The sequence below is a fragment of the Theropithecus gelada genome, chromosome 19 (assembly GCF_003255815.1).
Source record: "Theropithecus gelada isolate Dixy chromosome 19, Tgel_1.0, whole genome shotgun sequence".
NCBI lineage: Eukaryota > Metazoa > Chordata > Mammalia > Primates > Cercopithecidae > Theropithecus > Theropithecus gelada.
In genome coordinates this window covers 39,459,588-39,474,691 of record NC_037687.1, presented here as the reverse complement: position 1 = coordinate 39,474,691, position 15,104 = coordinate 39,459,588, and the positions used below count along the sequence as shown (strand labels likewise).

Here is a 15,104-nt window from a genome sequence, read left to right as displayed (position 1 = left end):
GTGCCTGTAATCCCAGTACTTTGGGAGGCCAAGGCAGGAGGATTGCTTAAGCCCAGGAGTTCCAGACCAGCCTGGGCCACATAGCGAGATCCACATGCCTGTGGTCCCAGCTACTCAGAAGGCTGAAGTGGGAGGATCACTTGAGTCTAGGAGGTTGAAGCTGCAGTGAGCCGTGATCGTCACTGCACTCCAATCTGGTAGACAGAGTGAGACCCCCATCTCAAAAAAAAAAAAAAAAAGTAATTTGGAGGTGGTAAATGAAATATTTTTATAGTGTTAAAAGTTAGAACCATCTTTAGCTCACTTGCTTTTGCCAAATTGCCTGCCCAGGTCCTTGTGTGGCTGAGCGCTCTCTCCCCAGCAGTCCACATGAGCTCCTGTTTCCTCTCGTCCTTGTCAACACTTGGTATTGTCAGACGTTTTAGATCTTTCCCAGTCTGATGGCTAGGAAGTGGTACCTCACTGCAATGTGTGTATTTGCATTTTTTTCTAATGCAGCTGGTGAGCTTGACCATCTTTGACCCTCTTTTGTACTATTTAGGTTTTAGAGGAAGGAGTTGGGGCCTCCTGCTTTAGCCAGAGTACAGAGTTAGCTCTTCCCTCCCCACAGGGGATTCAGTCTCGACCAAGCCCAGCAAACCATGAGATGGGGGTCCCCATTGTTCAAGGGAGAGGCTGAAGCCCAGATGGGATAAGGAAGTAGCCCTGGGGTCACACAGTGATGGGTGCTGGAGGCAGGCTTCAGCACGAGACTCCTGGGCCCTTTTCCCAGCAGAGGGAGCCCAAGGCAGGAAGTGACTGTGTGAGCCATGGCACCCAGATGAAGCCCAGCTGCCCCTCAGGAGCTGCCACTGGGGAAGGGACCTGCCAAGGCCCCACTATTCCCTCAGGCATACACAGGAAGGGGGTCGGCTGCCATCCAGCCTGGCACGTTTCCTGGCTGTCCCATCCATCCTGAGGGAACTGGGGCCAGGCTGGGCGGGGTGGGGGTGCTGGCTTGGGGTCTGAGGTGTGTAGTGGTGTGCGCTGTGTGAGCCATTTGTCCCCCTCAGCCTCTCTCCCGGCCTGTGCTCTGTCCTTGTCCCTCAGTCTTTCTGTGTCCCTTAGTTTCTGCCTCTCATCGCTGCCTCTCTGCCTCTCTCTGTCCTCCCCTCGCCATCTCTGTGTCTCTCTCTTCCCTTTGTGTCCCTCTCTGTCCTACTCTCTCACTCCCTTCTCTCTGTCTATTTATTTTCTTTGAGACAGAGTCTTACTCTGTCACCTAGGCTGGAGTGCAGTGGCACGAACTCGGCTCACTGCAACCTCTGCCTCCCAGGTTCAAGCGATTCTCCTGCCTCAGCCTCCCGAGTAGCTGGGATTACAGGCACCAACCACCATGCCCAGCTAATTTTTGTATTTTTAGTAGAGATGGGGTTTCACCATGTTGACCAGGTTGGTCTTGAACTCCTGACCACAGGTGATCTGCCTACCTCGGTCTCCCAAAGTGCTGGGATTACAGGCATGAGCCACCACCCCAGTCTCTCTGTCTCTTTTTCTTTGACTTCTCTGTCTCTGCCTCCTTCCCTTGTTCCTCATGTCCTCCTTGTGTCCTCTCCCTCGTCCCCCACCACACCCGCTGCAGCAGGCTCCCTGGGACCCCACCTCCCAGGTCCTGGCCACATGACCCAGAATCCTCTCTTGGGGCCTCTTGCCAGGCTGTGCTTCCTGACCAAGAAGCCAGATGGTGGAGTCTCAAGTCCTGGCTCCCCAGCCCTCAGGGACCTGGCCAGCTGGTCGGCCTCGGCTGCAGGCTCCTGCTTGGAGGGGTGGGGGACTGGTCTGCCATCTGAGAAAATGCACTAGAGGCTTTGCAGCTGCCAGGCTCTGTCCCTGGGGACCCCACACTTTTTCTACCCTAAGCAAAGCTCTTTCTCTGGCCAGGGAAACACCCTCCTCCCCCGTTCTGCTTCTCTGTCTCATGTTTTTGTATCCAGCTCAGCATGGCCTGGAAGAGAAGTGCAGATTCAGGGGCTATACCGTCCCAGTCCTTGCCCTATTGTGACTCAAGGCAAGGGACTCCACCTTTCTTTCTTTTTCTTTCCTTCTTTCTCTCTCTTTTCTTTCTCTCTTTCACAGAGTCTCACTCTGTTGCCCAGGCTGGAGTGCAGTGGCACAATCACGGCTAATTATGTCTTCATAATTCACAAATTATGTCTTCAGTTTATGAAGGTGCTGGCTCGGGGTCTGAGGGGTGATCAGTAACTCAAATTATGTCTTCACAGATCTCCTTGTCTTCATTTCTGAGCACCGCTTTCTTCTGTGTTGGCCTCATTGTCAGGGAGTCCCAGATGTTGGCAGGATGACCCCAGGATGCCTGGCCTACCTCCTCCCAACTTAGGAAACCCATGGGAAAGAGAGTAGCTCTTCTGTGCACACACACTTTCCTGGCAAAATGGGGAGAGTGACTGGGCACAGTGGCTCACACCTGTAATCCCACACTTTAGGAGGCCAAGATGGGAGGGATTGCTTGAGGCCAGGAGTTTGAGACCAGCCCGTCCAACATAGTGAGACCCCCCCTCTACCAAAAAAGAAAAAGTGGGAAGAATTTTCATTGGCCCATCTGAGCTCACGTGTTCATCTCTGACCCAATCTTTATGACCAGGGTGTTTTCAGTGTTCTCATTGGCCCCACTTGTGTCATGTGATTTACCCATGGCTCTCTAGGTTTCATTTGCCCTTCAGGAAGCTCAGGACCTGAGAGTGAGTTTTGATGTATTTGGAAGGAGAGGATGGATTTTGGGCAGGCAAAACCAACAACTCTGCACTACAGAACCTTGAAACAAGAAGTCTTGGCTTGGTTCTTGAGTTTGGGGTTTTGTTTTGCAGTCATTTGCCATAATCTGCTACCACTTAATTTTTTAATTGTTATTTTGTTTTCTTCTCTAGCTTTCCTCCATCTGTTTAGAATTACAAGGGTAATATATAAATACATTCTTTTGGGAAAAAATTGTACTAACCCAGCAGTCTTCAGTAGAACATAAAGTCTCACTGCGATCTGCCTCGCAATCCCACATCCCAGAGGGAGCCTCAATTATTTGGTCTGCATCCATCTAGACCTCTTTCTGTGCATTTACAAGTGTGCCTATATGGATGTTTAATGTTTTTATTTTATTTGCTTTTCATGTTTAGTTTCAATGTTCGAATAAATAAATTTTCATGGTTAAGACATCAAAACCTCTAGGGAAATCCCATGGGAAAATTATCCATCCCCTTCATCCCTGTACCCCATTCATTAAGTTCTCATCCCCTCAATAAGTACCATCTGTTATGAACTTCTTGTTTACTCCAGGGAATTTTTATGCATGTGCAATCCACTACAAATTTATATTCTGCTTCTGCTGCTGCTGCTGCTGCTGCTCCTTCTCCTTCTCCTCCTCCTCTTCCTCCTCCTCCTTCTTCCTTTTTTTGAGATGGAGTTTCACTCTTGTTGTCAAGGTTGGAGTGCAGTGGCATGATCTCGGCTCACTGCAACCTCTGCCTCCCGGGTTCAAGTGATTCTCCTGCCTCAGGCTCCCGAGTAGCTGGGATTACAAGTGTCTGCCATCACGCCTGGCTAATTTTTTGTATTTTTAGTAGAGATGGGGTTTCACCATGTTGACCAGGCTGGTCTGCAACTCCTCACCTCAGGTGATTCACTCGCCTCAGCCTCCTAAAGTGCTAGGATTACAGGCGTGAGCCACCTCACCCGGCATGCTTTTTCTTCTTAACAGTAATATTTGGGCCGGGCGCGGTGGCTCAAGCCTGTAATCCCAGCACTTTGGGAGGCCGAGACGGGCGGATCACGAGGTCAGGGGATCGAGACCATCCTGGCTAACATGGTGAAACCCCCTCTCTACTAAAAAATACAAAAAACTAGCCGGGCGAGGTGGTGGGCACCTGTAGTCCCAGCTACTCGGGAGGCTGAGGCAGGAGAATGGCGTAAACCCGGGAGGCGGAGCTTGCAGTGAGCAGAGATCTGGCCACTGCACTCCAGCCTGGGCGACAGAGCGAGACTCCGTCTCAAAAAAAAAAAAAAAAAAACCAGTAATATTTGGCTATTATTCCATATTGGTCTGGATTTGTTTAACCATTTTACTGTTTTTTTTTTTTTTAAGGGGGGAGTCTAGCTGTGTTGCCCAGGCTGGTCTCGATCTCCTGGGCTCAAGCAATCCTCCCACCTCAACCTCTTGAGAGCTGGGATTACAGGCATGAGCTGCTGCACCTGACTTAACCATTTCTCTCTTGATGGGCATTGAGGTTGCTTCCAGTTTTTTCCCATTACAAACTCTGCTGTGACTACAACTTTGTGCATCTGTGCCAGTATCTCTTTTCTTCTTCTTTAAAAAAAAATTTTTATTATTATTTTTAATTTTTTTTTCTTTTTCTTTTCTTTTTTTTTTTTTTGAGACGGAGTCTCGCTGTGTCGCCCAGGCTGGAGTGCAGTGGCCGGATCTCAGCTCACTGCAAGCTCCGCCTCCCGGGTTTTTACGCCATTCTCCTGCCTCAGCCTCCCGAGTAGCTGGGACTACAGGCGCCTGCCACCTCGCCCGGCTAGTTTTTTGTATTTTTTAGTAGAGACGGGGTTTCACCGTGTTAGCCAGGATGGTCTCGAACTCCTGACCTCGTGATCCGCCCGTCTCGGCCTCCCAAAGTGCTGGGATTACAGGCTTGAGCCACCGCGCCCGGCCTTTAATTTTTTTTTCAAGGTGGAGTCTTGCTCTGTCACCCAGGCTGAAGTGCAGTGGCACAATCTCAGCTCACTGCAACCTCTGCCTCCCAAGTTCAACCAATTCTCCTGCCTCAGCCTCCCAAGAAGCTGGGGTTACAGGCATGCATCACCACACCTAGCTAATTTCTGTATTTTTAGTTGAGACGGGGTTTTACCATGTTGGCCAGGCTTATCTTGAACTCCTGACCTTGTGACCCACCTGCTTTGGCCTCCCAAAGTGCTGAGATTACAGACATGAGCCACTGCACCTGGCCTATGACATTATTTCTTTAGTTATATTCCTAGAAGTGCAAGTGCTAGGTCAAGCAGCAAAGACCTGCCAAATTGCCTTCCAAAAAGGCTCTACCAGTTTACACCACCACTGACAGTGGCTGAGTGTGCCTGTCTCCCAGCATCTTTGCCAGCATTAGATACTATAAGTGTTTTACATTTTTGCCAACCTAATGTGTAGAAAAGGATGTCTTGACCAGGCGCAGTGACTCACTCCTGTAATCCCAGCACTTTGGGAGGCCGAGGTGGGTGGATCACCTGAAGTCAGGAGTTCAAGACCAACCTGTCCAACATGGTGAAACCCCATCTCTGCTAAAAATACAAAATTAACCAGGCATGGTGACGCGTGCCTGTAATCCCAGCTACTCAAGATGTTGAGGCAGGAGAATCACTTGAACCGAGGAGGCAGAGGTTGCAGTGAGCCGAGATCATGCCATTGCACTCCAGCCTGGGCAAAAAGAGTGAAACTCCATCTCAAAAAGAAAAGAAAAAAGAAAAGGATGTCTTGTTTTAATTTCTATTTTCCAACTGATTAATAAGACTGGGCATCTTTTCATATGCTTATTTGTTTTGTCTGTTGCCTGTTCACATCTGATGCCCATTTCTCTTTTTGGGCAGGCTTTTTTTTGCTGATGTCATTCATGTATGCATTGAAGAAATCTTAACTGGAGGCCTACTGTGTACCAGAAATTGTTCTAGGTTTTCAAGAATACAACAGTGAGTGTGACAGAGCCCCTTCCATCATGTGGGTCACATTCTGGAAGCAGGGGACCAATAAAAATACACAAGTACCTGAGTGCAGTGGCTCACACCTGTAATCCCAGCACTTTGGAAGGCCAACGTGAGAATAGTTTTGAGTCCAGGCGTTCAAGACCAGCCTGGGCAACATAGCAAGACCCCATCTTTATGACAAATTCCAAAAATGAGCTGGGCATGGTGGTGTGTGCCTGTAGTTGTAGCTACTTGGGAGGCTAAGGCAAGAGGATCCCCTGAGCCTGGAAGTTTGAGGCTGCAGTGAGCTATTATCTCATTACCACACTCCAACCTGGATAACAGAGGAAGACCCTGTCGAAAAACAAAACACACATACACATACATCAAGAGAGTTGTCTGATGGTGGTAAGCACTATGAAGACAAAGGAAACAGGATGGAGGGAAATTCTTCGATTGTTAAATAAACTAGTTCCTTGCTCTAATATATATATCAATTTTTACAGGTTTTCATTTGTCTTCTAACTCTATGAAATTTTGGTTGATGCAGAAGTATTTTTTAAATTTTTTTAAATTTTACTTTAAGTTCTAGGGTACATGTGCACAACGTGCAGGTTTGTTACATATGTATACATGTGCCATGTTGGTGTGCTGCACTCATTAACTCATCGTTTACATTAGGTATTTCTCTTAATGCTATCCCACCCCACTCCCCCCACCCCACAACAGGCCCCGGTGTGTGATGTTCCCTGCCCTGTGTCCAAGTGTTCTCATTGTTCAATTCCCACCTATGAGTGAGAATGTGCAGTGTTTGGTTTTCTGTCCTTGCAATAGTTTGCTCAGAATGATGGTTTCCAGCTTCACCCATGTCCCTACAAAGGACATGGATTCATCCTTTTTTATGGCTGCATAGTATTACATGGTGTATATGTGCCACATTTTCTTAAACCAGTCTATCATTGATGGACATTTGGATTAGTTCCAAGTCTTTGCTATTGTGGACAGTGCCACAATAAACATACATGTGCATGTGTCTTTATAGCAGCATGATTTATAATCCTTTGGGTATATACCCAGTAATGGGATGGCTGGGTCAAATGGTATTTCTAGTTCTAGATCGATCCTTGAGGAATTGCCACACTGTCTTCCACAATGGTTGAACTAGTTTACACTCCCACCAACAGTGTAAAAGTGTTCCTGTTTCCCCACATCCTCTCCAGCATCTGTTGTTTCCTGACTTTTTAATGATTGCCATTCTAACTGGTGTGAGATGGTATCTCATTGTGGTTTTGATTTGCATTTCTCTGATGACCAGTCATGGTGAGCATTTTTTCATATGTCTATTGGCTGATGCAGAAGTATTTTTATGTGATCAAATTTATAAATCTTTCCGTTTATGTTTTTTTATGCTTGGAAAGATTTTTCTCCATGCCAGCATTATAAAAGCATTTGCCCAGGTTTTCTTTTAGTGCCTTATGGATTTTCTTACTTCATTTAAGTCTTTAATCCATCTGGAATTGTTTTCAGTACAAACAGCAAGGAAAAGATCCAGCTAAATTGGTTAGCCATTGGCCCATGACCATTCATTAAATAATCCATCTTTCCCTTGGGGATTTGCATTGGCATCTATGAAACACATGAATTTTCTTGTGTATTTGGGTCTGATTTTGCACTTTCTGTCTATCCCTATGACATAGCAGCCATCCAAATCACTATAGCTTTGTATTTATTTTTGATAATTTTTTACTATCAAATGTTTTTTCAGCCTGTAATCCCAGCACTTTGGGAGGCCAAGGTGGGCAGATCACTTGAGGTTAGGAGTTTGAGAACAGCCTGACTAACATGGTGAAACCCCATCTCTACTAAAAATACAAAAAAATAAATAAATAAGTAAAAATAGCCAGGCATGGTGGCAGGTGCCTGTAGTCTCAGCTACTGGGGAGGCCAAGGCACGAGAATCACTTGAACCTGGGAGGTGGAGGTTGCAGTGAGCTGAGACTGCCCACTGAACTCCAGCCCGGACGACACAGTGCCCAGGCTGATTTGCTCATCCATCTACAAAAAAAAAAAAAAAAAAATCGGCTAGGTATGGTTGCTCACGCCTGTAATCCCAAGCACTTTGAGAGGCCAAGGTGGGTGGATCACCTGAGGTCAGGAGTTCAAGACCAGCCTGGCCAATATGGTGAAACCCCATCTCCACAAGAATACAAAAATTAGCTGGGCATGATGGCAGGTGCCTATAATCTCAGCTACTCGGGAGGCTGAGGCGCGAGAATCGCTTGAACCCAGGAAGTGAAGGTTGCAGTGAGCCAAGATTGTGCTATTGCACTCCAGTCTGGGCGACAGAGCGAGACTCCATCTCAAAAGAAAGAATTCGTTAACAAAAAATTATTACTATATTTGATAGTAATAATTTTGGAAAGTTGACTCTTTGGACAAATTCTTTAACTTCTCTTGGCCTCAGTTTCCTCCTCTGTAAAACAAGGAGACTACCAACCTTGAAGGGTTGTTCTGAGAATTAGTGATTTAATGGACCACTTTAGTTCCTGGGTCAGGTAAGCCTCTTTGAGAAGGTCATACTCCAGCTAAAATCTGATTGACAAGGAAGAGCATGCCTGGCAGAGGAAACAGCAAAGGCAAAGGCTCCGAGGCAGGGACTAGCTTAGTGTGATGCAGGTTCATGCAGAGGGCATCGCTCCTGGAGGCGACTGAGCAAGGAGAGGGTGGAAGGGTGGGCCGGTGAGGGGTCTGGCTGTCACCATAAGGGTACTGGAGAGCCACAGCAGGATCAGGAGGGCGGGTGGGGTCCACTGATACTGCTTCTGTCCCCACAGTCCATGGAGTCGCAGGTGGAGGAGTGGTACCGCGAGGTGGGAGAGCTGCAGGCGCAGACGGCGGCGCTGCCGCTGGAGCCGGCGAGCAAGGAGCTGGTGGGCGAGCGGCAGAACGCGGTGGGCGAGCGCCTGGTGCGCCTGCTCGAGCCGCTGCAGGAGCGCCGACGCTTGCTGCTGGCCTCCAAGGAGTTGCACCAGGTGGCGCACGACCTGGACGATGAGCTGGTGAGGCCAGCGCAGGGGCCTGGGGCGGGGCGGGGGGCGGAGAAGGTGGGCACGGGGCGGGGCCGAGGATGGAGAAGGCTGAGACCCTCCCACTCATACGCTGAAAGACGCACTCAGCCCTTCACTCATTCATTCATTCACATTCATTGACTCACTTTGAATCATTCGTTGATTTGTTCATGAAGTCACTCATTTATTTATTCACTCATCCATTGTTTGTTTTTGCTTCCACTCATTTCTTTACTTATTATTCATTCACTCATTCACTCCTCTGTTCATGTCCTCATTCCATCACTCAGCTTCCTGATTTGCTCACTAATTTGCTCACTCAGTTGATCATTCTGGCCCCAGCCTGGTGTTTGGATGATACTGGGGCCACAGGGGTGGCCAAGGCAGACCCCATTGTGCCCCAGAGGGCTCAAAGTCCAACGGGGAAAACAGACTTGTCCCCAGACAGTGACAATTCAGGGTGGTTAGGAATATGATAGGAAACAAGACCTGTATGTGCAAAGGCCAACGGTGTGAGCCTGGCTTAAGTGCAGAGAGCAAGACAGAGTATGTCAACAGAGGAGACTGAGACAGGTGTGGTGGCGCCTGTAGTCCCAGATACTTGGGAGGCTGAGGGGGAAGGATTATTTGAGCTTGGGGATTCAATCCCATCTCAAAGAAAAAAAAAAATGGAGGAGGCTGAAGATTCAACTGGGCTCTTAGGCAAGGAAGGGCCTGGGATACCGTGCAGGTTTAAAGTTTTGTTGTAATGCAGCAGTTCTTGGATGCATTCTCCCCTTGACCTGCTTCCTGTGTCCTCTCCAGGCATGGGTTCAGGAGCGGCTGCCACTGGCCATGCAGACAGAGCGAGGCAACGGTTTGCAGGCGGTCCAGCAGCACATCAAAAAGAACCAGGTGAGCAGAGCCAGGTGAGGGAGTGAGTTAGGACACATTTGGATACACGTGATAGAAAACAGCTGAAGGTGGTTAAAGCCAAAACAATGACTTTATTGGCTTTTGGAATTAACAAGACTGTGGACAGCAGATACAGATGTATCCAGGTGCTTCCATATATTTTCATGACTCTGGGCTGTATTTTTTGTTTGTTCGCTTGTTTGTTTTGAGATGGAGCCTTGCTCTGTCACCCAGGCTGAAGTTTAGTGGCGCAATCTTCGCTCACTGCAGCCTCCACTTCCTGAGTTCAAGCGATTCTCCTGCCTCAGCCGCCCAAGTAGCTGGGATTACAGGTGTGCACCACCACACCTGGCTAATTTTTGTATTTTTAGTAGAGATGGGGGAGGGGGTCTCACCATGTTGGCCAGGCTGGTCTCGAACTCCTGGCCTCAAGTGATCCATTCACCTCGGCGTCCCAAAATGCTGGGATTACAGGCATGAGCCACTGCACCTGGCCTGTTTTTCTGCATGAGCTTTCTTCTTAGGCCAATCCTCCTCTCCTGGCGATAAAAGGCCTCCAACAGATTCAGGTTTACCTCCCACCAGCAAAACTGAAGAGAATTTCCTCCTCTCAATAATGTCAGCAGTAGTCCCAGGAATAACTCTCATTGGCTCACCATGCCTGTCGCGTCCCATGCCCATCCCTGAACTAATCATGACGGATGGGGATTCGGACTGCTCCTCGGGCTGGCCTGGCTAGGTGCCCTCCCCTGGAACCTGCTGCTGGAATCAGCCTTAGCTTAATTACCAAGGCTGAGATGGAGGCAAGGGGGGTTCCCCAAAGGAAAATCAGCGGCTTGAGACTAGAAGGAAGAGGAATGGCTATTGGACAAGGAAAAAGTAAAACAACCATCAAGTTAGCCTGGTGTGGTGGTGTACCCCTGTAGTCCCAGCTACTCTGGAAGCTGAGGAGGGAGGGTCCCTTGAGTCCAGAGGTCAAAGCTGTGGTTAGCCTTGAACACACCACTGCACTCCACCCTGTGCAACAGAATGAGACCCTATCTCTTTCTGTCACACACATACACACACACACATACACACACACCCCAAAACAAATAAAAAACACCCATAGGGACAAAGGACAGAGATAATCAGCAAGAGGGTACTACTGTCCCCTAACCTGAGCAAGATGAGGGGAGGGGGCTTTTGAGCTCCTAAAAAATCTCTGAATCTCTGTTCATTCCTCTGGGGCTCAGTTTCCACATCTAAATAAGTAGAGTTGGTTTAGAGCAGTGGTTCTCAAACTGCATAGCAGGGGAACCCCTTGGTCAAAGCAACTATTTCACCAAAGCCTAAAGCAAGACACATAAAAGAGGAATAATAATAATAATAATAAGGCATTGTGCCGCGCACGGTGGCTCAAGCCTGTAATCCCAGCACTCTGGGAAGCAGAGGCGGGAGGATCATTTGAGCCCAGGAGTTTGAGACCAGCCTGGGCAACATGGGGAAATCCTATCTCTACCAGAAATACAAAAATTAGCTGAGCATAGTGGAAGGCTCCTGTAATCCCAGCTACTTGGGAGACTGAGTCAGGAGAATCACTTGAACCCAGGAGGCAGAGGTTGCAGTGAGCCGAGATCACACCACTGCATTCCAGCCTGGGTGACAGAGTGAGACCCTGTCTCAAAGAAAAGGAAAAAAAGCATCGATTAAAAATTTACTATGTGCTGGCCGGGTGCAGTGGCTGATGCCTGTAATCCCAGCACTTTGGGAGGCTGAGGTAGGTGGATCACCTGAGGTCAGGAGTTCGAAACCAGCCTGATCAACGTGGTGAAACCCCGTCTCTACTAAAAATACCAAAAAAATTAAGGCCAGGTGCGGTGGCTCACGCCTATAATCCCAACACTTTGGGAGGCCGGGGTGGGTGGATCACGAGGTCAGGAGGATATCAAGATTATCCTGGCTAACACGGTGAAACCCCGTCTCTACTAAAAACACAAAAAATTAGCCGGGCATGGTGGCACGTGCCTGTAATCCCAGCTACTCGGGAGGCTGGGGCAGGAGAATAGCTTGAACCTGAGAGGCGGAGGTTGCAGTGAGCCAAGATCGCACCATTGCAGTCCAGCCTGAGTGTCAAGAGCGAGACTCCATCTCAAAAAAAAAAAAAGATTTACCATGTGCTCAGTACTGTGTTAGGGTTTATGCTGATAATTTAATCCTCTCAATAACCCTATGAGGTAGATATTGTCATTATCCTCATTTCACCAAACAGTGTATGTTGGAAGAATAGGACACTGAAGGATGGTGGGGAGGTGGGTCCACAGATTATTTTGGAAGGTTCCTGATCATTCTGCAGTAGGTGGAGTTCTTTTTTTTTTTTTTTTTTTTTTTTTTGAGACGGAGTCTCACTCGCCCAGGCTGGAGTGCAGTGGCCAGATCTCAGCTCACTGCAAGCTCTGCCTCCCGGGTTTACACCATTCTCCTGCCTCAGCCTCCGAGTAGTAGCTGGGATTACAGGCGCCCGCCACCTCGCCCGGCTAGTTTTTTTTTTTTTTTGTATTTTTTAGTAGAGACGGGGTTTCACCGTGTTTGCCAGGATGGTCTCGATCTCCTGACCTTGTGATCCACCCATCTCGGCCTCCCAAAGTGCTGGGATTACAGGCTTGAGCCACCGCGCCCGGCAGTAGGTGGAGTTCTTTAAGAGACTGGAGTTTTGCTGAGATTTTGTTTTCCTGTCTTGACGAAAATACTCTTGGCTGTCAACAGTGTTGGGAACAGAACTGGCCTATCGTTGTCATGGTTGAGGAAACTGATCAAATGCACTTAGTACTTAAAATTGGGGGAGCTCAGCTGTGTGTGCAGTGAGAGTGCTGGATACACAGGGGCTGTTAAGCAAAAAATAGCTGCAAATATTATGCATTTGCTGCATGCAGACTCAGTTCTAAGTGCTCCATAGTTTATCACCTTACAACAACCCCACAAGGTAGATCATCTCAGCCTGATACTAGCCGTGTGACGTTAGCAAATTCCTCACCCTCTCTTTGCCTCAGTCTTCTCATCTGTAAAACAGAGATGGTAATGTTGTCTGGCCCCATAGGTTGGGAGTGAGGAGGTGTGAGGCTATGTTATTGAAAGCTCTTACTTAGCAAAGCACCTGGCAGGTAGCAGGGTAGCAGGCACTCAAGAAGCATTGGCTGGCTGGGCACAGTGGCTCATGCTTATAAGCCTAGCACTTTGGGAGGCCAAGGTGGGAGGATCACTTGAGGCCAGGGGTTCAAGACTGGCCTGAGTAACATAGCAAGACCTCATTTATTCAAAAATATTTTTAAAAATAGCCAGGCATGGTGGTGCACACCTGTAGTCTCAGCTACTTGGGAGGCTGAGGCAGGAGGATCACTTGAGCCCAGGAGTTTAAGGCTGCAGTGAGCTGCAATAGTGCCTCTGCATTCCAGCCTGGGTGATAGAGTGAGACCCTGTCTCTAAAAAAGCAAAATAAGAAGAGGACATGCTGGCTGTTATTATCTTTGTTTACCAGTTGAGGCACACGAAAAGTTAAATAAGGTGAAGGCACACAAAAAGTTAAAAAAGACACACAAAAAGTTAAATAAAGTACTGTGCAAGTACAGAGCTGGTGGAGGGAACCTTCTAGGGGATGGAAGTGTTCCGCATGCTGATCTGGGCACACCAGTGTATGCGTCTGTACATATGTGTGCAACTGTATACCTAAGATTTGTGCACTTCACCGTATATAAATGATACCTCGGCTGCTAAGCTGCAGGGTTTTTGTATTAGGACCGATTTTGGGTCAGCAAGCGTCTTGGCTCAGAGCACAGTCTCTGGAACCAGCCTCCTGTGTTCAAATCCTGTCACTCCTTACTGGCTGCTTGTTCTTGGGCTCCCTACCTTGCCCCTCTGTGCTTGTGTTCCCACTTGCAGCATGGGATTATGGTGATTGAGGGAGTATCAGCCAAATGCTTACATGGTCCTGGCACGTGGTAAGGGAGCTGGGGGTGCTTGTTAATTGCCCCGTGGGCCATGCCAGTAGCAGAGGAGCATGTGGTCTTGCAGGGCCTCGGAACGTCCCCTCTCCACCCACATCCCCCTACCTCCCGCCCCCAGGGCCTGCGACGGGAGATCCAGGCGCACGGGCCGCGCCTGGAGGAGGTGCTGGAGCGCGCGGGCGCGCTGTCGTCCCTGCGCAGCCCGGAGGCAGAGGCTGTGCGCCGGGGCCTGGAGCAGCTGCAGAGTGCCTGGGCCGGACTGCGGGAGGCTGCAGAGCGACGGCAGCAGGCGCTGGACGCCGCCTTCCAGGTGGAGCAGTATTACTTCGACGTGGCGGAGGTGGAGGCGTGGCTGGGCGAGCAGGAGCTGCTCATGATGAGTGAGGATAAGGGCAAGGTGCGCCCGAGCTGGGGGTGCGGAGGGCCTGGGGGCGCTGGAGCCCGGGGCCGCCGCTGCCGCCTCATCGTGGGCGCTTTGTGCCCCTAGGACGAACAGAGCACCCTGCAGCTGCTCAAGAAACACCTGCAGCTGGAGCAAGGCGTAGAGAACTACGAGGAAAGCATCGCTCAGCTGTCGCGCCAGTGCCGGGCGCTGCTGGAGATGGGGCACCCGGACAGGTGGGCTTGCGGGGATGGGACGGGGGCGTGGCCAGTTCACAGGAATGGTCCAGCAGGACCTGAAGCTTCACTGTTGGGAGCACAGCGCTGGAATTGGACGTTGGGTGGGAGAGGTCCTCCTTGCTGTGTGCTGGAGCCCTCGGATTTGGCAAGTGGGCTGGCTGGAATGGGGGGACACGGCCCAGAGATGGTTGAGAGGGTGGGGCCAGGAGCACCTGGATATGAGTGTAGTTGTGGGCACCTCGTCGGGGGAGAAAAGAGGAGGTGATGTCTAGGACTGGGGCAGAGAAGAATTTGCTCAGGACAAGCAAGGGGCTCTTTCTACCCAGTGTCTGGGAGGACAGAAAAGCCTGTGCTGAGATTGGCTATGGGGGTGGGGCTGGAGACCTCCTGGTGTGCAGCGGGATGATGTTGCCTGGTGTAGGCGGGTGCTGAGCTCCAGGCCTGGACCAGGGATGGAATCTGAAAGGAGGTACAGAGAGAGACCTCTGTGCAAGTGGGCTCAGAGATTGGGGCTAGAGGTGGGGTGAATTGGCTGGGGACCCAACCTGGGAGTCCAGAGTCCCACCCAGGTTCCTGGATAAGGGAGGTGTGAGACTGAGATAGAAACTGGGTGAGGCTGCCGAGGTGGGCGGATCACTTAAGGTCAGGAGTTGGAGACCAACTTGGCCAACATGGTGAAACCCCGTCTCTACTAAAAATAAAAAATTAGCCTGGCATGGTGGCGCGTGCCTGTAGTCCCAGCTACTGGGGAGGCTGAGGCAGGAGAATGGCTTGAACCTGGGAGGCAGAGGTTGCAGTAAGCCGAGATCATGCC

At 49.7% G+C, this 15,104-nt stretch overlaps 1 protein-coding gene across 2 annotated transcripts in view; it reads left to right on the top strand.

Moving 5' to 3' along the window:
* Positions 1-15,104, top strand: part of SPTBN4 (spectrin beta, non-erythrocytic 4) — a 119,614-nt gene that overhangs the window by 83,007 nt on the left and 21,503 nt on the right. For both annotated transcript variants that reach the window (XM_025367310.1, XM_025367311.1), the window contains 4 exons: positions 8,562-8,786; positions 9,600-9,689; positions 13,788-14,066; positions 14,157-14,287. In XM_025367310.1, coding sequence (XP_025223095.1) covers positions 8,562-8,786; positions 9,600-9,689; positions 13,788-14,066; positions 14,157-14,287 — 725 coding nt within the window. The remainder of the gene's footprint in view (positions 1-8,561; positions 8,787-9,599; positions 9,690-13,787; positions 14,067-14,156; positions 14,288-15,104) is intronic.